At 38.7% G+C, this 25288-nt stretch overlaps 1 protein-coding gene across 3 annotated transcripts in view; it reads left to right on the top strand.

Moving 5' to 3' along the window:
• The window catches only part of LOC124777967 (pleckstrin homology-like domain family B member 1), a 1066194-nt gene that overhangs the window by 790823 nt on the left and 250083 nt on the right, over nucleotides 1-25288 (top strand). For all 3 annotated transcript variants that reach the window (XM_047253529.1, XM_047253528.1, XM_047253527.1), the window contains exons 8-15: nucleotides 6602-7083; nucleotides 14452-14677; nucleotides 18166-18317; nucleotides 21263-21394; nucleotides 21476-21733; nucleotides 22770-23229; nucleotides 23307-23426; nucleotides 24250-24449. In XM_047253529.1, coding sequence (XP_047109485.1) covers nucleotides 6602-7083; nucleotides 14452-14677; nucleotides 18166-18317; nucleotides 21263-21394; nucleotides 21476-21733; nucleotides 22770-23229; nucleotides 23307-23426; nucleotides 24250-24449 — 2030 coding nt within the window. The remainder of the gene's footprint in view (nucleotides 1-6601; nucleotides 7084-14451; nucleotides 14678-18165; nucleotides 18318-21262; nucleotides 21395-21475; nucleotides 21734-22769; nucleotides 23230-23306; nucleotides 23427-24249; nucleotides 24450-25288) is intronic.

Raw genomic sequence — 25288 nt, 5'->3', positions numbered from 1 at the left:
TTGATAAATTTCTGATTTGCGTTGGTTTCTGCATAGACTTCCCTCCAATCTTCATATTCTAGCTGGGATTTAAACTGATGCAGGGCTGATTTGGAAAACATTCTTTTGTATGTACAAAGTTTAGGAGGAGTTTCTACATGAATGTTAGTTTTTAAGATCTGGCAGAGGTTGTCTGCTAGGCCCAGGTTTTGGACAACAATATGACATTTTTTTTACTATCAATATCTGTAGCTACATAATCTATAGATGAGGAGGATTCTTTTGTTATTCTAGTTGGACAATTAACAAGGGAGGATATTCCATAACAGCTTAGAATATTCACATATATGTTGCTAGCCTTATCATGCTTCATCATATTAATGTTTAAGTCACCACAGATAATTACATTTGCTTTTGGTCCAGAAACCTTGTCTAAGCTTTGATTCAGTTTTGAGAAGAATATATCAATGTCTCCACTGGGAGAGCGGTACACACAAAATATGACTAATTTTTTTGCTATGCCAGGTCCTATTATTTCAACAGCGGAAAGTTCGAAATGTTTGTCCTCACCTAGATCTAAAAGATCATGTTGTTGTTGTTGTTGTTGTTGTTGTTGTTGTTGTTGTTGTCTTCAGTCCTGAGACTGGTTTGATGCAGCTCTCCATGCTACTCTATCCTGTGCAAGCTTCTTCATCTCCCAGTACCTACTGCAACCTACATCCTTCTGAATCTGCTTAGTGTATTCATCTCTTGGTCTCCCTCTACGATTTTTACCCGCCACAGTGCCCTCCAATGCCAAATTTGTGATCCCTTGATGCCTCAAAACATGTCCTACCAACCGATCCCTTCTTCTAGTCAAGTTGTGCCACAAACTCCTCTTCTCCCCAATCCTACTCAATACCTCCTCATTAGTTACGTGATCTACCCACCTTATCTTCAGCATTCTTCTGTAGCACCAGATTTCGAAAGCTTCTATTCTCTTCTTGTCCAAACTAGTTATCGTCCATGTTTCACTTCCATACATGGCTACACTCCATACAAATACTTTAACAAACGACTTCCTGACACTTAAATCAATACTCAATGTTAACAAATTTCTCTTCTTGGGAAACGCTTTCCTTGCCATTGCCAGTCTACATTTTATATCCTCTCTGCTTCGACCAACATCGGTTATTTTACTCCCTAAATAGCAAAACTCCTTTACTACTTTAAGTGTCTCATTTCCTAATCTAATTCCCTCAGCATCACCCGACTTAATTTGACTACATTCCATTATCCTTGTTTTGCTTTTGTTGATGTTCATCTTATATCCTCCTTTCAAGACATAGTCCATTCCGTTCAACTGCTCTTCCAAGTCCTTTGCTGTCTCTGACAGAATTACAATGTCATCGGTGAACCTCAAAGTTTTTATTTCTTCTCCATGGATTTTAATACCTACTCCGAATTTTTCTTTTGTTTCCTTTACTGCTTGCTCAATATACAGATTGAATAACATCGGGGAAAGGCTACAACCCTGTCTCACTCCTTTCCCAACCACTGCTTCCCTTTCATGCCCCTCGACTCTTATAACTGCCATCTGGTTTCTGTACAAATTGTAAATAGCCTTTTGCTCCCTGTATTTTACCCTTGCCACCTTCAGAATTTGAAAGAGAGTATTCCAGTTAACATTGTCAAAAGCTTTCTCTAAGTCTACAAATGCTAGAAATGTAGGTTTGCCTTTTCTGAATCTTTCTTCTAAGATAAGTCGTAAGGTCAGTATTGCCTCACGTGTTCCAACATTTCTACGGAATCCAAACTGATCTTCCCCGAGGTCGGCTTCTACCAGTTTTTCCATTCGTCTGTAAAGAATTCGCGTTAGTATTTTGCAGCTGTGACTTATTAAACTGATAATTCGGTAATTTTCACATCTGTCAACACCTGCTTTTTTTGGGTTTCTAATTATTATATTCTTCTTGAAGTCTGAGGGTATTTCGCCTGTCTCATACATCGTGCTCACCAGATGGTAGAGTTTTGTCATGACTGGCTCTCCCGAGGCCATCAGTAGTTCTAATGGAATGTTGTCTACTCCCGGGCCCTTGTTTCGACTCAGGTCTTTCAGTGCTCTGTCAAACTCTTCACGCAGTATCTTATCTCCCATTTCGTCTTCATCTACATCCTCTTCCATTTCCATAATATTGTCCTCAAGTACATCGCCCTTGTATAAACCCTCTATATACTCCTTCCACCTTTCTGCCTTCCCTTCTTTGCTTAGAACTGGTTTACCATCTGAGCTCTTCATATTCATACAAGTGGTTCTCTTCCCTCCAAAGGTCTCTTAGATTTTCCTGTAGGCAGTATCTATCTTACCCCTAGTAAGACAAGCCTCTACATCCTTACATTTGTCCTCTAGCCATCCCTGCTTAGCCATTTTGCACTTCCTGTCGATCTCATTTTTGAGACGTTTGTATTCCTTTTTGCTTGCTTCATTTACTGCATTTTTATATTTTCTCCTTTCATCAATTAAATTCAAAATTTCTTCTGTTACCCAAGGATTTCTATTAGCCCTCGTCTTTTTACCTACTTGATTGTCTGCTGCCTTCACTACTTCATCCCTCAGAGCTACCCATTCTTCTTCTACTGTATTTCTTTCCCCCATTCCTGTCAATTGTTCCCTTATGCTCTCCCTGAAACTCTCTACAACCTCTGGTACTTTCAGTTTATCCAGGTCCCATCTCCTTAAATTCCCACCTTTTTGCAGTTTCTTCAGTTTCAATCTGCAGTTCATAACCAATAGATTGTGGTCAGATTTCACATCTGCCCCAGGAAATGTCTTACAATTTAAAACCCAATTCCTAAATCTCTGTCTTACCATTATATAATCTATCTGATACCTTTTACTATCTCCAGGATTCTTCCAGGTATACAACCTTCTTTTATGATTCTTGAACTAAGTGTTAGCTATGATTAAGTTATGCTCTGTGCAAAATTCTACAAGGCGGCTTCCTCTCTCATTCCTTCCCCCCAATCCATATTCACCTACTATGTTTCCTTCTCTCCCTTTTCCTACTGACGAATTCCAGTCACCCATGACTATTAAATTTTCGTCTCCCTTCACTACCTGAATAATTTCTTTTATCTCGTCATACATTTCATCTATTTCTTCATCATCTGCAGAGCTAGTTGGCATATAAACTTGTACTACTGTAGTAGGCATGGGCTTTGTGTCTATCTTGGCCACAATAATGCGTTCACTATGCTGTTTGTAGTAGCTAACCCGCACTCCTATTTTTTTATTCATTATTAAACCTACTCCTGCATTACCCCTATTTGATTTTGTATTTATAACCCTGTAATCACCTGACCAAAAGTCTTGTTCCTCCTGCCACCAAACTTCACTAATTCCCACTATATCTAACTTTAACCTATCCATTTCCCTTTTTAAATTTTCTAACCTACCTGCCCGATTAAGGGATCTGACATTCCACGCTCCGATCCGTAGAATGCCAGTTTTCTTTCTCCTGATAATGACGTTCTCTTGAGTAGTCCCCGCCCGGAGATCCGAATGGGGGACTATTTTACCTCCGGAATATTTTACCCAAGAGGACGCCATCATCATTTAATCATACAGTAAAGCTGTATGTCCTCGGGAAAAATTACGGCTGTAGTTTCCCCTTGCTTTCAGCCGTTCGCAGTACCAGCACAGGAAGGCCGTTTTGGTTAATGTTAAAAGGCCAGATCAGTCAATCATCCAGACTGTTGCCCCTGCAACTACTGAAAAGGCTGCTGCCCCTCTTCAGGAACCACATGTTTGTCTGGCCTCTCAACAGATACCCCTCAGTTGTGGTTGCACCTACGGTACAGCTATCTGTATCACTGAGGCACGCAAGCCTCCCCACCAACGGCAAGATCCATGGTTCATGGGGCGGTAAAGATCATATCTTACTTTAAATGACATACCTTTTTTTACATAGATACATGAACCTCCACCATTCATTGAGATTCTGCTATAGTAACATGCAAGGTCAAATGAGGCTAATGCAATGTGTTCAATTTGCTTCCCTTTGCACCAGTGTTCAGTGATACACAAAATTTGGCTATCAAATTTTTCCAATTCTACTTCTAGCTGTTGTGCTTTGTTCTTTATGGCTTGAATGTTTTGGTGAAACACTGTTAGGCATTTGTTTTCACTTATCTTGGTGGCGCCTTTCCCTTCAGACCTGATGCTAAAAAATCTTTGCCGGTTTGACTTGGAAGTTAGTGTATCTGAAGGTATCTGCCTTATGTTAGTCTTGTAACTGAGGCCGGGTACCAAAAATCCTGCAGAGTTGAAAGTTTCCTGGTTCTTGTGCTTCTTCTGTTTGCTTCTGTTACTGCTGATGATGGTGAAGCTGGTGATGGTGAAGCTGGTGAAAAGTCTTTCACTGTTGAAGATTGAGGAGCGGCCAATACTGATGAAAGGTCATTAGCTGTTGGTACATTAGGTGTTTTTTTTCTTGTTAATGATGCAGTTGCGTAGTATGTAGCTGCTTCTGCTGAAGCTGCTTTGGAAACTTCTGTCCTAGTTGAATCATTTATCTCAGCTGTTTTTGAAGAAAGTGGAGATTCTAGTGCTGGACCTGTTGTCAGTGATTCAGTTTCATTTTCTTGTTGGAAATTTTCAGTTGCTGTGTTTGGTGGTGGAAGTGGTATGGTCGTGCTATTCTTGTCCTTAACTGCCTTCACTGCATTAAGGATTTCTCGACTAATGAATGATTTTCCGAGTTTATTTCTGTGAATCCCATGCCTTGTAAAATGACTTCTCTCTGCGGATGGTACGTCCACATATGTGGCATTTGGGAGGCTTCGGCAGATTTTCTCAAATTTCCTATTAGTAACTGTGATTTCTTTGTTGACACAGGATTCTTCTATAAGATCATGTCTTTGTGGGATACTGGCAATGAAGAAGTTAACATCTGTAATTTTCTGTAATGTACTTCTTAGAGCTCTTGTGGCGAGTTTGCCCTCGTTCCTATAAACATCATTAGCACCTCCTATTATTAGACAGTTGCTTCCCAGCTTCAAAGAATGTTCACAGTCTTTTAAAACTTTGCGCAAAGGGGCACCCGGTTTCGTTATTCCACTAACCTTGAATATAGTTTGCATGTTACACAAAATGTCGGCTAAGCCCTTTCCATGACTGTCTGAAAGTATGAAAATATCTTATTTTTTCTTCTTACCTGTATTGGTAGATATCTTGTTTGCACGATAAGTATGTTCCATGTATTTTCTGGTATTTCCTTTCTTGTTAATACAGGACTTCGTAGGCCTACTGAAATGATTTGTGGTCGCTGCATTTGATGAAAGTACTTCCTTTTTGTGGCTCTTTTCACATATTTCATATTCATCACACGTTAAAAATTTCGTTACGATTAACACAACAAAACTTTTTAGGCCTAATAAAGTTACTGTTTTGTTCGTTTACAACCGTTTCACTACCCTTTGAATGGTCTATCACTTCTTCCAGCTTCTGTACACTATCTATCACTGATTCAAGCTTGTCTACATATAGTTTAGCTAACATAAGATCATATTTTAATGAAGAAGTCGTGCATTCTTCTTCGCATTCCGTCTGTAAACACACAATATGACAATAGTTACAGTGCACATTTCCACAGTCACAGGTCATGTTTTTTTCCTCTAAGACATTTAATCATTGACGATGGATCCATTTCTGTGACCACGAACATAATTTAACACCATATTTCACCTTCTTAGTGCATTTTACACACACAGGATTTAAAAACTCGTAATTTTCCGCGGATCGGTTTATTAGTACGTCTACACGCGCCGCCATCTTACAATAAGCCATTATGTTGATGTGTAGATATCTAGAATATCCAAAATGAAAGACTTATGAGGGCGCAGAACGAAAAACATTTCCATCCGTGTTTGGACACTTCATTTTCTGCCACATTCAGATAGACTGATTTTGGATAACTGATGCTTTCCATGATTGCAAAACCCAAATCATGTTCACTGTTAGCACTTCAGTTCACTCTCATCATGCCTTGAAATACTTTCCTCACAGTGCTACCTATTAACCCTCAAGCATAATCCCACACATAAACAACCTACTCCTTGTCTGTTTCCATCCCTGTGCACAGAGTCCCCTCCCCTTCCTATTACAACACAAGATTTTCAGAATTGTACTGCTGGAACTCTCCCTGCAACATGCCCTTTGTTCCTGTACCCACTCTGCTCTCCACCTCCTCTAATCCCTGCCTGCTGCCTACCCCCTCCCCCCTTTCCTGTTCCCACTTCATTCCACCTTTTTCTCTGTCTCTAGGCTATCATTTCACCAGTCTCTTTTTTACTGGAAACCATCTCCCTCTCTGACACCTTTCCCTGTCTTATTTCTTTCTGTTACTCTGTGTGCTTCTCCACATTCCCTCACATTCCTTCACTCTCAGTGTACCTCCCACTAATCCCTTAATTCGTTAACATATGTGTAAACTTACTATCTGCAATCTGTTTGAAATCATGATGTGTTAGGGATTAATTAACGGAGGTGTTAATTTATGATAAAAGTACCTCTATTGACTTTTATTCTGTCTTTGAATTGCGCATTGAGTGACAATTTTCAAATGCATCATTTTTGTACTAGGTTTCCAAGTTTGAATATCTAGCACGTGCTAATGGTGCATCTAAACCTCCACCTTCACCAGCATCAGGTCTGCAGCAGAGCCAGCACATTTCTCCAAAAGTTTTCCCACCGAACAGTGTTACAGTTAACTCACCAGCCTCTGCAGTGCTTGGACCAAATGTTAAATCTCGCAGTGCTACGCCAACAAATCCTAACTACAGTAACCCCAGTGCCTTCAACAGTACTCACAGTGGCAATTCATCAGCATTTAGTAACATACAAGCAAACAATGTAGCAGCTGGACATAGTGGAATTCCCACAGCAATGATAAATGGAGGCTCAAGATCACAAAGTGCAACCCCTACGCCATCGTGGTCACCTCGATCGGGTGCTGGCCCCCATGCGGGCAGCCCATCAGCCTACGAAAATGTAAACCCTCAAGCAGAATCTCACAGGAGCATTGCAACACCAAGTCCAGCCTTCAATAGAAATCCACTACCATGGTAAGTCAAACTGTATTGTAATGGTTAAACTACATGTTCTACGCTCTAAATTATATTACTTTTAATGCTCAGAACTCAATAAAGTTGTCAGAAAATATGATAAAACTATAAAATTAAAGAGGCAGACTGGCTGACAAGTATTTCACTCCAGAAAGAAAAATTGCAGTATTTCCAGTAATACTTTGAAAAGTAATAAACAAATTCTAGCTTTCTGAACTATTAGTGCTAAGGGAAGGAAGATAGACACATTAGACAAGATGCACACGTCACTCAGACTTGAGGAATAGAGGAATCCAAAATATGCTTAAGAAAAGATGAAATAGATATTTATAATGTACAGAGCGTACATAAAGTCTGGGAACACTTTCAATTATTCATTGCACAGGAACTAAACATTGTGCAGATGTCATACGTATTGAATTTTGAAGAGAAACTCTAAAAGTTTTTTTTTACAAACATTCAATATGCAAACCATGAGTGACCCAGCAGTCATCAATACGGTAATCAAATTCTTGCCACATCCATCCCAGCATGGCATCATTGACCGCAGCAGTCACTTCCTGTATTCTCTCCCGGAGCTCTGCTACATCACGTGGTAGTGGTGGTACAGACACCAGATCTTTAATGTGCCCCACAGCAAAAGGTCAGAGAGAGTGCGATCAGGTGATCGGGAAGGCCATTTCATAAAACGTGCTCCACATTCACTTCACTTACACTGGGATATCCTTTTCTTTGCCGGGCACAAGCAACCTGTTTTAACAAATTTGTTGTACCAGTGGTAAATGCCTTCCTTGTTGGTTGCTTCTTACCACACTTGGTTCTAAACATACGTTAAACAGCTATAGCACACTTGTTTTGGTAAAACTCCAACACACAGAAAGCTCACACCACACCTGAACTCACCATGTTTGCAACTAGCACTGACTAACGGCAAATTATCAAATGACAATGTGGCAGTATATGCGAAAAAAGACCTTCAGGGTTTCTCTTTAAAATGACATATGTATGATATCTGTACAATGTTCGGTTCTTGTGCAATAAATAACTGAAAGTGTTCCAGGACTTTATGTACACCCTGTACTTTACTTTATTGGGTTGATAGTAAAACACATTATCACCTTTTGCTACAACTACTCTCAGAATTTCAGTATCCAAAAATATTCTTTAGTTACACTTAGAATGTTTTCCAATCTTAGTTTCAGTGTGTATTTTAACAAGCATATTTGTTGTTGTTGTGGTCTTCAGTCCTGAGACTGGTTTGATGCAGCTCTACATGCTACTCTATCCTGTGCAAGCTTCTTCATCTCCCAGTACCTACTGCAACCTACATCCTTCTGAATCTGCTTAGTGTATTCATCTCTTGGTTTCCCTCTACGATTTTTACCCTCCACAGTGCCCTCCAATACTAAATTGGTGATCCCTTGATGCCTCAGAACATGTCCTACCAACCGATCCCTTCTTCTGGTCAAGTTGTGCCACAAACTTCTCTTCTCTCCAGTTCTATTCAATACTTCCTCATTAGTTATGTGATCTACCCATCTAATCTTCAGCATTCTTCTGTAGCACCACATTTCGAAAGCTTCTATTCCCTTCTTGTCCAAACTATTTATCGTCCATGTTTCACATCCATACATGGCTACACTCCATACAAATACTTTCAGAAACGACTTCCTAACACTTAAATCAATACTCTATGTTAACAAATTTCTCTTCTTCAGAAACGCTTTCCTTCCCATTGCCAGTCTACATTTTATATCCTCTCTACTTCGACCATCATCAGTTACTTTGCTCCCCAAATAGCAAAACTCCTTTACTAGTTTAAGTGTCTCATTTCCTAATCTAATACCCTGAGCATCACCCGACTTAATTCGACTACATTCCATTATCCTTGTTTTGCTTCTGTTGATGTTCATCTTATATCCTCCTTTTAAGACGCTATCCATTCTGTTCTTCTGCTCTTCCAAGTCCTTTGCTGTCTCTGACAGAATTACAATGTCATCGGCGAACCTCAAAGTTTTTATTTCTTCTCCATGGATTTTAATACCTACTCCGAATTTTTCTTTTGTTTCCTTTACTGTTTGCTCAATATACAGATTGAATAACATCGGGGAGAGGCTACAACCCTGTCTTACTCTCTTCCCAACCACTGCTTCCCTTTTATGCCCACCGACTCTTATAACTGCCATCTGGTTTCTGTACAAATTGTAAATGGCCTTTCGCTCTCTGTATTTTACCCCTGCCACCTTTAGAATTTGAAAGAGAGTATTCCAGTCAACATTGTCAAAAGCTTTCTCTAAGTCTACAAATGCTAGAAACGTAGGTTTGCCTTTCCTTAATCTTTCTTCTAAGTCGTAAGGTCAGTATTGCCTCACGTGTTCCAGTATTTCTACAGAATCCAAACTGATCTTCCCCGAGGTCGGCTTCTACCAGTTTTTCCATTTGTCTGTAAAGAATTCGCGTTAGTATTTTGCAGCTGTGACTTATTAAACTGATTGTTCAGTAATTTTCACATCTGTCAACACCTGCTTTCTTTGGGATTGGAATTATTATATTCTTCTTGAAGTCTGAGGGTATTTCACCTGTTTCATACATATTGCTCACCAAATGGTGGAGTTTTGTCAGGACTGGCTCTCCCAAGCCCGTCAGTAGTTCCAATGGAATGTTGTCTACTCTTTGACGCAGGTCTTTCAGTGCTCTGTCAAACTCTTCACGCAGTATCGTATCTCCCATTTCATCTTCATCTACATCCTCTTCCATTTCCATAATATTGTCCTCAAGTACATCGCCCTTGTATAGACCCTCTATATACTCCTTCCACTTTCTGCTTTCCCTTCTTTGCTTAGAACTGGGTTTCTATCTGAGCTCTTGATGTTCATACAAGTGGTTCTCTAATGTACAAAGGTCTCTTTAATTTTCCTGTAGGCAGTATCTATCTTACCCCTAGTGAGATAAGCCTCTACATCAGGCTGTTCCAGCTCGCTGGCTCCGTTGTGAGCCGCGGAGCGCTCCCTGCTCCATGGAGCCGTGTCGCTCGCTGTGACCGTTCAAGTGAGCCGGCACGTGGCACGGCTGGATGAGGCAGGCGGCAAGGCAAGCGTTTTGAAGTGCCAGCTGCGTCTTACAAGATCAACAACCTCATACTCTTAGCTGCTATGACGTGGTGACATGCTAGACCAGGAAATACGATGTTTAGGAAATAAGTAAGAAACAACTGTTTTAAAAGAAGTTGCATATTAAATTTATTGGGCCTCTGTAGTTTGACATTTTATTTTCATTACAAGATCGGAAATATCAGGCGTCAAAGTGTTCGCAGCGTTAATGCAGAGGATGGCCTACATTGTTGCATCCTGAAGAAATGATCGTTCCTTACTTTTTACTCTTTTCTTTGCTGAGTAAAGCTGCTCACAACAATACGTAGATCTAAACATGCACATGATCTGAGCGGCATTGTTGTGAAGCTTGGGAAACATTTTTCGCTGTAATGAACGATACCATCGTGACAAATCCAACGTGTTGTAGTACCTCTCTTTCAACAAAGTTGAATTTTGGAAATCAATAATCTCCAATTGAAGTGACGATGACACATCATCGGGGGAAACTGAAAAAGGAGTGCTGAACACCTTAAGTTCCATTTTCAAACTAGTGAGGTCTTTGAATCGTGTTTCAAACGATGTGATGAGCTGCTTTCACTTTGCTTGGTAATAGCTGAAAGTAGTACTTTCAGGTAGTTTTAAAGAAGCAAGACGATTGAAGAACGTTAAATGTCCACTACTCATCTGCCTCTCAAGTAAACATTACTTTTCCATCAACGCTTTGATCTGGTCGTGCATGTCAATGATTAGCTGCTCTTTGCGTTGCAATGACAGATTTAAATTATTCAGGTGCATAGTTATGTCAGCTAGGAACGCCAGGTCTGACATCCATTTTATATCTTTCAGACAACGCATTTCTTCCCATTTCATTTCGAGAAAAAGGGATATTTCCTCACGAATGGCAAAGAAAACATCAAGAACTTTTCCCCAACTGAGCCAATGAACTGTACTGTGGTAAGGTATTTCCTCATACTCCGCTTCAATATCTTTCAGGAATCCTTTGAATTGGCGATGATTCATACCGTGACGCCGCACAATATTCACACACTTCACGATATCTTTCATTACGCCACCTAGCTCTACTGTTTCCGCACATAGTGCCTCTTGGTGAATAAAACAATGAAGAGTCAAAATGTCTTTCCGAATTCGTCCCCGAGTTTATTTTTCAAACGAGAAGCAAAACCTTGGTGACGTCCGATCATTTTTGGTGCACCGTCTGTCGCTACAGAACGGAGCTTATCCCACGGCAAATTCATATTGTCCACTGATTCACAAACAGCTTCAAAAATGTCACGTCCTGTTGCGGTGCAATCGAGTGGTACCATATCCAAGAGTTCTTCAGTTACTTGCAGCTCCCTGTTGACACCACACACAAAGACTGCAAGCTAAGCACAGTCCGATATGTCTGTGCTTTCGTCCAGCGCTAGCGAAAATGCAACAAAGCTCTCTGCCTTTTTCCTGAGCTGTGTCTCTAAATCTGCTATCATGTCCAGGATTCGACGAGACAATGTTTGCTTCAACAGGCAAACCCCTTCAATTACCCCTTCAATTGCCTGCAACTCCCTTGGAAACAAATATTCTGCAACTGCCACCATGCACGATTTTACGAGTGGTCCCACCAAAAATGGCTTGCCACTCGTCGCCATAATGTGAGCGACCCTGTAGCTTGCTCGAATTTCAGATTCAGTAGTGTTTTCTTCTCATTCATTCACCTGAAAATTATAAACGCATTACAGAACACGAACTATGTTGCATGTTTTGATACCCTCCGTATTACAAAACCGTTTTTAAACATACTTCCCCTGGTAGGTCGTTCTTAAGCCTGGCTACCAGTTCTCTGTGTGCAACGCCTTCTACCTAATCGTAGTGTGTTGCGTGAAGACGTGTATAATGTTGTTGTATATTGTACCACTTCGCAGAATTAAATACTTTATGACATACAACACACTGCGGCGTCCATCCCTCTCTACGAATAGAAAGGTATCCTCCAACAGAGGTACAGTGCTCCCGTGGCTGTCATAGCTGTCGTTGAACACGGATTATTGCGTCAGTTGTGACTGCATGTGGCCAGGGGGCAGTGAGTTCACTTTCCCCCTCCACGCAGGCTCCAAGCTGCCGCAGTGAGCGCTCCGGCTCCCTGGAGCTCGGTTGGAACAGCCTGCTCTACATCCTTACATTTGTCCTCTAGCTATCCCTGCTTAGCCATTTTGCACTTCCTGTCGAGCTCATTTTTGAGACGTTTGTATTCCTTTTTGCCTGCTTCATTTACTGCATTTTTATATTTTCTCCTTTCATCAATTAAATTCAAAATTTTTTTCTGTTACCCAAGGATTCCTACTAGCCCTCATCTTTTTATCTACTTGATCCTCTGCTGCCTTCACTACTTCATCCCTCAAAGCTACCCATTCTTCTTCTACTGTATTTCTTTCCCCCATTCCTGTCAATTGTTCCCTTATGCTCTCCCTGAAACTCTGTACAACCTCTGGTTCTTTCCGTTTATCCAGGTCCCATCTCCTTAAGTTCCCACCTTTTTGCAGTTTCTTCAGTTTTAATCTACAGGTCATAACCAATAGATTGTGGTCAGAGTCCACATCTGCCCCTGGAAGTGTCTTACAACTTAAAACCCGGTTCTTAAATCTCTGTCTTACCATTATATAATCTATCTGATACCTTTTAGTATCTCCAGGGTTCTTCCATGTATACAACCTTCTTTCATGATTCTTAAACCAAGTGTTAGCTACGATTAAGTTGTGCTCTGGGCAAAATTCTACCAGGCGGCTTCGTCTTTCATTTCTTAGCCCCAATCCACATTCACCTACTACGTTTCCATCTCTCCCTTTTCCTACTGCCGAATTCCAGTCACCCGTGACTATTAAATTTTCGTCTCCCTTCACTATCTGAATAATTTCTTTTATTTCATCATACATTTCTTCAATTTCTTCGTCATCTGCAGAGCTAGTTGGCATATAAACTTGTAGTACTGTAGTAGGTGTGGGCTTCGTGTCTATCTTGGCCACAATAATGCATTCACTATGCTGTTTGTGGTAGCTTACCCGCATTCCTATTTTCCTATTCATTATTAAACCTACTCCTGCATTACCCCTATTTGATTTTGTGTTTATAACCCTGTAAGCACCTGACCAGAAGTCTTGTTCCTCCTGCCACCAAACTTCACTAATTCCCACTATATCTAACTTCAAGCTATCCATTTCCCTTTTTAAATTTTCTAACCTACCTGCCCGATTAAGTGATCTGACATTCCACGCTCCGATCCGTAGAACGCCAGTTTTCTTTCTCCTGATAACGACATCCTCTTGAGTAGTCCCCACCCAGACATCCAAATGGGGGGCTATTTTACCTCTGGAATATTTTACCCAAGAGGACGCCATCATCATTTAATCATACAGTAAAACTGCATGCCCTCGGGAAAAATTATGGCCGTAGTTTCCGCTTGCTTTCAGCCGTTCGCAGTACCAGCACAGCAAGGCCATTTTGGTTATTGTTACAAGGCCAGATCAGTCAATCATCCAGACTGTTGCCCTTGCAACTACTGAAAAGACTGCTGCCCCTCTTCAGGAACCACATGTTTGTCTGGCCTCTCAACAGATACCCCTCCGTTGTGGTTGCACCTACGGTACAGCTATCTGTATCGCTGAGGCACACAAGCCTCCCCACCAACGGCAAGGTCCATGGTTCACGGGGGGAGGCAAGAATATTTATGAAACTAAAATTTAACTTCATAAAAGAAAGAGAAAGTTAGCTGTAGAAAGCTACGAGAAGTGAAAGTTGTGCATTGATTTTTTTTTTTTTTTTTTTTTTTTTTTTTTTCGAATCACCTGCCTCGGCTGTAATGCCCACCCATTCTAACCCCTCCAGTTAACACGTTTCCCTCTTCTCTGTGGAATGTTATCTAGTTAAACTCTTAGCCTTTTCTAGTTCCCTCTTTTGCCATTAAGCTTACCGTTAATCTTAACCGAAAGAGACAAGAACACAAATCTTTAAATGATTTCTCATTTCACAGTGAAGTGTTCTGTCTTTCTTTCTCTTTTTATCTTTGTCACTGTTCACCAAAAAATATTAAACAGCTGTATAAAGTCATGGTTAGAGACAGCAAAATTTTGTACATGTGCTTCAAATGTCTTAAATACATACTTGTGTATGAAGTGCCAGTTCTTTTCATTATAAGCTGTTTCATCAGAGCTCATGTTCATTCAGACAGTTCTGTTGAAATATTGTGTTGCCACTGACTTTGTGTGTCTTCCTCATAATAATACAGGTACAAAGGTGGATATCATAGTCCCCGCAGTGTAACACCATCACCACCTCGTGCGTCTACAACTAGTCCTTTGTCATCCGGCCATCGACGTACCTCTTCAGCTGGTGGCAATAGCTATGAAATGATGAGGCATCGTGTGAACAGCCCCACCCCCAGTTTTGGATCCAGTTGTAGCATTGAGGACCTCCATGCTCGCAAAGAAGAACTGGAGATAAAACGGAAGCAGGTTTGAGAAGGTTTCCCTTACTTCATTGTAATAAAGGAAGTTGAAGCTGTAGAAGTATATAATTTGAAGAAGAGACAGCATTGGTCATATTTTTTTGTTTTATCATCCGCAAAATCGATTTTCGGTCACTTAGTGACCATCCACAGTACTGTAATATATAATTAAAATTTGTAGGCACTGGTATCAACAAGCTTAGACCGATGTGATCGCTCTAAGCTTGTTAATACCAGTGCCTACCAATTTTAATTGTATATTACAGAACAATGGATGAATACCAGTGCCTACCAATTTTAATTGTGTATTACAGCACTGAGGATGGTCACTAAGTGACCGAAAATCGATTTTGCGGATAATAAAACAAAAAAATACAACCAGTGCTGTTTCTCCTTCCAATTATATCCATTATCTGGCCATGGTGCACAGAACACTCCATGGAGTCACCAATCAATAAGCTGTAGAAGTATATTGTTCCATGTTGTTGGCAATATTGATGATGGACTTTATTGAGAGTAACAGTGTTTTTGTATCACAAATGTCATTCAAGCTTCTTGCAGCAGTGTAGTGGCCAAGAATCACAAAGATTAAAGTGAAAATTAATGATGTTACTCTTGTGACTTGTTTATTTTTGGTCAGTCAATAATCAATATGAGAATCCTTGTTTAAGAAAAAATTTATGTATAACTTACTGCCCCGAACAAGAACTTTCTTCCTTGACTTTTTAAGCAACTTGCAAAACTGCTTGCTTCTACCATGGTTGGTAAATAAGGTACAAGGGGAGTACTCATTTTCCAGATTTTAAAACAGTTTGATAAAGTGTATGCTTTGTTCAATAAAATCAAGTACATTGTCTTGTACAGCTAGCAACATATCAACTAGACATGAATTTCTCTAGTTAGATCTTCCAAAAGGATTTTCTGACTAATTGTGAATAACATGACGATTCAGTCATGGACTCTTACTCTGCTAGCAAGCTAAAGTTTTAGCCCAGAAAGTAATAAGATCTGTTGATGAACACATTAATACTTCAGACTCACATTTCAAAGTACAGTAGTAAAAGTTTAGTGTTTGTTATTGAAATCATTCAGTTGTGCTGTAGTGCCTGACACAATGTTCCTGATAACATGCACCAGTTGATGGTTCCATCTTCTCAATATTTTATGTCTGAAGATGGCCTAATTCAATTTAAAACTAGTCATTACAATAAAAATGCACTATCTTAACTATGATAGGTTATTTATACATGCAGCTACACCCAAAACCAAAACTGCATTTTGACAGATATTAAATATACCAATGTGTGTATGTGTGTTTCTTGTACTGCATTAACTGGATGTAACAATTTAAAACTTCAGTTTTTCATCACATACTAAAATTGATAACTCACAGACTGCAGTATGTCTCTCCCTTCTTACTTTGGTTCAATGAACAATACCACTTTTTTGTCTTTCTTTCTATTCGCGTATCCGTATACATAAATTTATACCCATCTACCTATCTGCACTTTCTCAACATGTAACTTGCCTTTCATCTCATCCACGAAGCTTCTGTGGTGTCACATGAAGCACATACGTAGATAGAATCCACACACTCTTAGTCTGCGTGTGGCATACAAAACAAATTATGACATACAATCCTGAGATTTACTCGTAAAAGTTTATTGGTGGACTTGGAGTAACTTTTAGGACCTCTACACTAATAAGACCAGCCTATGTAAGGATCATCAGCTTTGCTATGGGACACAAGACAGGGTTAAATTTGTCAATGTCCTGAAACCAAAGATTAATGCCATGTAGCTACTTCACAATATCAGAAAGATTTGAAGATCTGATGACTTGATTGGAAAATATACACTGCCAACAACTCATATACTGTCTCCAGCTGGTTTCTACCAACTTGCACTGATAATCTTCACAAAAACAAAACAAGGAACTGGTTCAGAATCAATGGGCAAAACTCACACAATACCGCCACACTTAAGGTGTATGAGGAAACACACAGACTTTATTGGTGTAATTGGCAAAGACCATCTCATTTATTAACTACTAGCATCCAGCTGGCTAATGACCCCACATTGAAATATGGGCCTCTTCTTACCAAGTGCATGCACACTCACAAAACTGCAACACTTAGCTAGAAAATTAGAAAGTGACTAAACAAAAGTTGACTCTACTACAGGGGAAAGCATTTCAGAAAACTTGTAGGGTTTCTGTACTACAAAAGTAACCTTGCTTACAATGAAAGATTATTAACTCTTGACTTCCAATATGTTAATTAGTTTGAAACATAACCTCTGCCTCTCATAAAATGATAATATGGTATTATTGATCTGGAGACACCTAACACACTTTAATGCATACAGTACCAACCACATTTAAGTTTTTTTATTTTCGTTTTTAGGTGAGCAGATTTGATATCCTATGGGATCATCTTCACATCTTATATTCCTTGATCACTGTAGGGAATGTTGGCATGGAGCAAGTCCATCTGTGCAGGTGTGAAAAACACCTGCCCAGATGGACCTGCTCCATGCCAATGGTTCCTACAGTCATCAAGGAATGTAAGATCTGATGATGATCTCTTATAAGATCAAAACTGGTCATCCAAAAATAAAAATAAACAAATTAAATGTGATCACAACTGTGTGTATTAAAATTGATTCTAATATTACAGATCATTGCTTTTCCTGGGACAATGTTCCAAAAAATTTACTGCATGGTGCAAGTCTTTTTATTTGACACCACTTTGATTATTTGTGCATCCTTGTGATGATGATGGTGATGATGATGATGATGATGATATGAAATGATTAGGACAACACACACACACCCACTCCCTGAGTGAAGAAAATATACATGTACACCTGGCCGGGAATTGAACCTTGGATCCTGCTCTCTAACAGCAGAGATGCTAACTACTACACCATGAGCTGCAGGCACCTCCCCCTTGGAGGGCACACAGTTTTCCCCCTACATTCATGAGGGCTGGTAGTCAGCTCCTGATTTTATGAGCTGCCAGCCACGACATGAAATTGTTTTAAAATTCAGGCCTTCCAGTCTCCCGGAGCAGAATGCAGCCTTTTTTATGGGCCACTCACTGCTTCCACTACTATAAATCCTCTGCAAGGTATTGCTTCTTGATAGGATTTTGCAAAAAATTTTCTAGAATACATAGAAATGATTTGGAATAAACTACAATGTAATGTTTACTACAAACATTATGTGCTTACTCTTATGAGGGAAATGAATGTCCTGTTACAGCTCCCTCAATATAAGTTGTCCACCTACTGTACAGTGCGTTAATTTTTCATTACTGTCTCTGGTAATGTGTTTTTTGCATTGACTGTTTTGAGAACATTTTTGAAGAGGAACCAATAAAATGGTCTTAATTTTGTTGCTATTGTTTTTCTATGTTTGGTAGCTTCCACTTTTCAAATATAAGATCAATGAAAATTACTGGATGCTTCATAGAAGTATTATTTTTTTCCTTAGGCACAAGAAGAGCGGCTGAGAGAACAAGAAGTAGAAAAAGCTGAGCGTGCTCGTCTGGAAGAAATTCTGAACATGTGTGCTGAATATGAACGTCAAGCACAGTCTGAGCGGCAAGCAAAGCTCCCTACAACACCAACACTACAGCAAAATCGGTATTGAAAATAATGTCTTTTCTTTGTATAAGACATACAGTAATAATTAATCATACTTTTTAGGTTTATAAAAGGTAGTGAGCCCAAAAATCTCTAATTTTATAATTTCATTATATCTTTGTGCTGCATTTTTTAATTATTATTATCAAAAAAAATGTTCAAATGGCTCTGAGCACTATGGGACTTAACATCTGTGGTCATCAGTCCCCTAGAACTTAGAACTACTTAAAGCTAACTAACCTAAGGACATCACACACATCCATGCCCGAGGCAGGATTCGAACCTGCGACCGTAGCAGTCCCGCGCTTCCGGACTGAGCGCCTGAACCGCTAGACCACCGCGGCCGACTATTATTATCAGAATACATCTTCACTAATGTATGATTCTTGAGTGACTAACTAAGACTGCCTCAAAGTAGTGCGCAACTTTCTCAAATATTTTATACCAGCTATTAACAAGAAGACAAAGAAATAACTGATTATAATACATTACTGACTGACAACATAATAGAGAAAATTGTGAAGACTACTATAGTTGTCATTACAATGTCACAGTAAAACACATCAAATGCTATAACTGCGTTAGGAGAAAACCAAATTCAAAAGTAATTTTATATAATGTGATTAGAAAAATAGTGTCTATTCACTTTGTGTTACACAAACTGCTACATTAACTATAATTTGTATATGAATGACTCATAAAAACATTACTAAGATAAACAGTTGGTATTTTAGCTGTGTTTCGGCATAGGCTTGAATGTGTGATGCTAAGTGGAACACTTGTCAGCAATTTTTGGAAAGATTAAGTTGGTACTATTTGCTTTTCTGTTTTAAACTCATCTCTTTAGGAAATTACCTTACAGTGCAAATTGTCAATAAATGTCATTCATTTCTAAGATGGAAATACACACAAATGAAGGGGAAAAGTTGTTTTGAACGATTTTTGTTTTACAGATGTTTTACGCTGATCTGCCAGAACATTATGGCCAAATAACAGGTGTGTCCACCTCTGGCAAAGATAACAGTGGCAATGCTTTATGGCATGGAAGCAATGAGACCTTGGTATATTGTTGGAGGGAGTTGGTACCACATCTGCACATAAGTCACCTAATTCCCATAAATTCTGGGGGGTGGGGGGAGGGGGGAAGATGAACTCTAATGCTGCATTCAATCATATACCATATGTTTGTTTGGCTTCAGATATGGTGAGTTGGGGAGCCATCATTTTAATTGTAACTCATTACTGTGTTCCTTGAACCACTCCAACACACTCCTGGCCTTGTGACATGGTGTACTATCTCATTGAAAAATGCTACTTCTGTCAGGGAAAAATTATCGTCATGAAGGGATGTAGTCAAACAGTGTACAGTATCCCTTGTCTGTCATGGTACCTTGCACAAGCTCCACTAGACCCATGGATGCCCACGTGAATGTTCTCCAGAGCATAATGGAGCCATCCCCAGCTTGTCTGTGTCGCGCAGTACAGGTGTCAAGAAGCTGTTCCCCTGGAAGATGAAGGATTCATGCTCTCCCATTGTCATGATGAAGGAGGTATCAGAATTCATCAGACCATGTAATGCTCTGCCACTACACCAATGTCCCACGCTGATGATCGCATGCACATTTCAGCTGTAGTTGCCATTGTTGTGATGTCAACATTGGCACATGCATGGATCATCGGCTGCGGAGGCCATCATTAGGAGTGTTCAGTGCACCATGTGTTCAGACACACTTGTACTCTGCCCAACACTAAAGCCCAATGTTAGTTCCACCATAGCTTGCCACCTGTGCTGTTTTACCAGTCTGCCCAGCCTATAGTGCCCAACATCTGTAATGAGGGGTGGCTGCCCAACTTCATAATATCTGGATGTGCTTTCACCTTGGTTTCATCACATGTTGAAGGCACTCCTCGAACACCTGATGAATCTTGCAGGTTCTGAAATGCTCATGCCAAGCATCCAGGACATGACAACCTGGCCTTGGTCAAACTCAGATTAGATTGAGAGCCTTCTGCATTCTACACACGGACAGCATGCTCACTGATACTACATGCAATCAGCATGTGTCTGACTTGCCAGGTGATGCTGCTACCACCTGGACAGGTTTATATCAATAGTAGGTTGGTGGTCACAGTGTTCTGGCTGATCAGTGTACAGTATAGGTGACTGGACTTAATCCCAAGATCCATATATTACCAGTTTCGTACAGAGAGTCAGACAGACAGGTAATAAGAGAATAGTTCTATGTTGTTCACTGATAACTATTCACTGAAGAAACACTGGAAGCCATGTGCATGTGTATCATGCACTTCACAAGTAATTATTAACTATGCATTGTTTTTACTATGAGGTAAAGAACAGCGTTTTTTTTCTAGCAGCTTTTACCATCCCAACATAAACTTCTGATAGTATATCGTTACACTTAGCATGGTGGCATAGTGGAAAAATACTGAATTTTGATCTCTGCATGGCAGGAGATCCCTGACCCACCATTAAAATTTAGGTTTTCTATGATTTCCACAAACCACCTGTTTCTTTGACAATGACATAGCCAGTTACCTTCCTTATCTTTGCATAACTGCACTAATGCACCATCTTTAATGAATGTCTTTATCAATGGCTATTACCTTGAAAAAAGTATTGTGTTGTTCCATTCTGAACAAATATTGAAGTTAAAACTGACTAATGGATCCATAAGAAATGATCTAGTGTTTTAAAAACCTCAACAATTTATATGCATAGAAACACACCTATAAGAAACTGATCTTTGAAACAATTACTTGTTTTAATGTGAAGGAGCATGCACCCAGTGTGCAGAACTGTTGACAAAGTTGTGCATTTTATGATAAAAACAATTAAAAACATGTAATGCTAAAAAATGAGTTGTTTTAATTTTTTATTATAATATTGCTATATAATTCACTGACAATATTTTTACACAACACAGAATAAAAACAAATGGTTCTTTGCCAAGAGACAAGAGACTGACATCTCCCGGAAATCCACCAAATGGAACGATGCCCGATGATTATGGACCAGATGTATTTACATTTGATGTCACAAACAATATCATAACTGGGTATGAAAATACATTTCTGAAAAATACTATTGCACTACCATAACTTTTAAAGAATTGTGTAGCTGAAAAAAACTTTTGCAGATTCTCGTCTGTGAACAGCCCTTCATCACCATACAATAATTCAAATCCTAATTATGTTGCCAATGATCCACAAATGTGTACATCAACTAGCACACCTGTTACAAGCTGTATGCCTAATAAGAGGACTACTCCAGCCAATGGAAATACCTTTAGTCCATACGAAAATGTGGTTATTCCTTCACCTGGGTCTGTTGTATATCCTCAGAGCCCTCGAACCAGGATAAAAACCATTGCTACAACTAAAGATCACAATATAAGGTATGGCATATCTCATATCTGCATTATTACTTCTATTACTAAGCATGCATCTTTGTATTAACAGGGCAGTGTAATTTTGATCTAGTACATACAAATGTTTATGAAATGAGTATAACATTAGTAGAACTGTACTGATAACTGAAACTGTGTGAGATTAAGATATTCTGTCATCTTTTAAAGGCTAATTTCTGGTCACCTTCTATTAGTCTTGTTGGACTGCTAATTAGCAACAAAATTTCTTCGTGACATTATGGATTCACAAATAGCAGTATGAGGGAATATAGATCATAAGAATGTAGAATAACCAGTTCTCACCAAACAGTTATGAGAAAAGAGTCAACAAATGGACACTCCATCAATCCATTATGTTCTTCACTTTATTATTTCTCTTAATGCTTTAGTAGTTGATATTAACAGTAGGCACTTGATTTCCAATTTTTTTTTGTTCCCGTTTCTTTCCTAACACCTTCATAAGTATTTCAGCTCCATGGCATCTCCAATTTTTCATGTTCTCAGTCACTTCCTGTTCCTTAATGTTAGGTATTGTAGGCTATATTCCATAATACAGTATCTGTATACCATACCCTCCAGCTATTTTTGTTCATCTTATTTTTGCCTGCTATAACTGGTGTTTTTTTTTTTTTTTTTGTCTGTCAACATGATTTATTATGAAACCCACATAGTTAAGTGCACAAGTTTAATTAACGGCTCACTGTTTCTATTCACATTAGGTGGTTGGATATTAATGTCTGATGTCAACATGTCAAACACTTTCATACATGATATTTTACTCCTTCCTTTTCTGAATTACAAAATAATTTTTGTTGTGTATTCATACATGTTAATGACTTTGATTCATGTGCCATTCTTGCAATGTACTTTGAAATTGTAGGATATTTTTCTATTTTGAAATTTTTATGTAAAGAAAGACAGAAGTTAATTTTATTCAGTCATCTCAGCAAATCACTTCATATATTAAATTGAGTATTTCTTCGTTTTAATTTTCTGTTTGTGATAGTTATTTGATTTCTTTCAGTCGAGAAATGGAAGATGCAGCAGAAAATCGGTTAGGATTGTCCAATGACTATGATTTTGTAAGTTCACTATCTCAAATACAGAACTACCAAAATGGCACTGTACCTCAAACTGCAAACCAAGCAGAAGCAAATAGTAAAATAACGCCTAGTAATATTGAGGAAGGCCAGAAACCATTTGAGAGGGACAAATTTATTCTTCCTCTTGAAAATGGTTGCTCTGATTCATCACCAGCTGATTCTGTAGATATGCCTGTACATAAAGAACAGCCCAACTTTTCAAATCAAAATGGAGAAGCTAGGGACAATGTAAGTGGGATGGAGAAAAATATGAGTTTAGATAATAAGACTGATATACCAAGAACTGACAGAAGTTCAAGCCATGCATTTACACAGTTCAATCAGAGAAACAATGAAGCTGACAGGACAGAAAAAGAATCTCTAATTCAGCAGCAAAGAAGAGTGAGTATATCTTATTGTGAAGTTTTTTTTTTATTTTCATTGTGAATTCTAACTACTGAGAAATTCATTCATTTCAGACAACAAAAGATGAAGGGGATGCACTTCGGAAGGAAAGAAGCAAGCTTCTAGCAAGCATGTCTGGTATAAAACGAAAAATAACAGAAATTGAACAGCAAGAAGAGGAACTTCTGAGGGAGGTACTGAATAATTGGTTTTAGTGACTTTATATTTAGCTGTTGTCTTCACCACTTAATGGAGTGATAACAGTTGTAGAAAGTAACATAAACAAACTTTCAATTTGTTTGATAGTTTTATTTACATTTTTTGCAAAAGTATCTTCAGTGTTGCAACTGTGAATACATATTGTGTGGCTAATGTGAAGTTGGTTTTTGTTATTTAATGTGTGACAACATATATTTCTAGTGTGTAGCATTAGTTTCCAAAAATTAGTGAGCAGTAACTATTTACTGTTCAGATTTTATAGTTGGACTCTGCAATCTTTTGATATTAGGAACAATTTCAATGTGTAAAAGCACTTTTTTTTTCTTTTCTGCTATGTTAGATAATTCATAGTATCTAGAATAAAAAAACTGTAACTACTCAACTCATTTTTATTTAGGTTCTTAATAATTTTTTTGGCTTATTGGTCAACATCATATGACAAATGATGATCTTATAAGCTGAAGACTTCTTAACATAATTTACAGTTCAAGACCATAGTTTTTAAATTTGAGATTGTTGTAGCAAGGAACGGTGCAATAATCCATAGGTATGAATTACAGTCCTTTTTTTTTCATCTAAAGAATATCAAGAGCAAATATGTAAAAATCAATTTAATTTCATAGTGCAATAAGGCTGCTAAGGTGAAAGAGGTAAAAAACAGACACAGTTTCACTAATGATAATATATCCACTCTGAAAATACCACAATTTTACATTTTACATTACCCAATTCTATTAGTTTATCTTTCAATAAAATCTGTCATTTACATCACACTGAAGATGGACCTTTTCCTTGCAGCTGGAACTTGAGCGAGCCCTTCTCGATGGAGAGCAGCAGTCACAAACTGAGAAGCTGTTACAGGAGGAAGACCGACTGGTAGCAGTGGAATCGCGAATGGTGGAGCTAGACCATATTATGGAGAGAACTCAAGAAGAAGAATTAAAGAGGCAAGCTGAGTGCCAGAGAAGGCTTGATGAAATAGACAGAGAAGTTCGAAGGTAAGACAGGAAATCTTCCAAAATTTTCCTTAATTTATTGAGGTTGTAAGTTTTTTCCACTTTTGCTGGAGATGATATCTAAATAGCAAGTGCACACATTTCTATAATCAATTCTTCTCTCATAATTTTTATATCAGAAAAATTTACATATTCTTAACAGGCTGTATTTGTTTAGCTTTTAAGTTTTTATTCACTTCCGTTGTGACATCTTTTTTTATCTGCTGCACATTCCCATTTTCATCCTATTATTTTCAGATGTTCTTACTAAACAAAGTTGAAATAAATATTGATTATTACTTCATATTTCTAATTCGTGTGTGTGTGTGGGGGGGGGGGGGGGGTTACATTTATTTTTCCTTGTTCCAAATGTTAATGTACCATAACACTTTACTAATGTGTACTTTTTCTGGATAATACTTGCACATGTTACATACTAGAGATAAATCTACATCAGTAGGTGCATTCATTTAAAACCTTCAGTGTAATAAATATGAAGATATGGTACTAATGACATTCATCTGCATACCACAACGGGAAGGAATGGTTAAGAATCTTGCATTTTGTTACTTTAAAATATACCTAAATTTTTCATAAAGAAAATCTATTCTCCAAATTTTGTGATTGCTCAGTATCAAGAAATGTGCTTCTTTCCCAATCAAGTGTACCAAGGAGTTAAGCAATATTCTGAAGACAGCATGAGACCTACAGTATCCTGATAGTGCTCCAAGAAACGCCTGTAGTTGTCACATTATTGGTCATACTGACATAATCTGTTAATATGATTGTTTGCAGACTCAATGGCAACAACTTACAAGTTATGCGAAATACACGTTCATGTG

The sequence above is a fragment of the Schistocerca piceifrons genome, chromosome 2 (genome assembly GCF_021461385.2).
Source record: "Schistocerca piceifrons isolate TAMUIC-IGC-003096 chromosome 2, iqSchPice1.1, whole genome shotgun sequence".
NCBI classification, from domain to species: domain Eukaryota; kingdom Metazoa; phylum Arthropoda; class Insecta; order Orthoptera; family Acrididae; genus Schistocerca; species Schistocerca piceifrons.
Note: the sequence above shows the minus strand (reverse complement) of the source record. Positions and strands in the feature narration are given on the sequence as shown.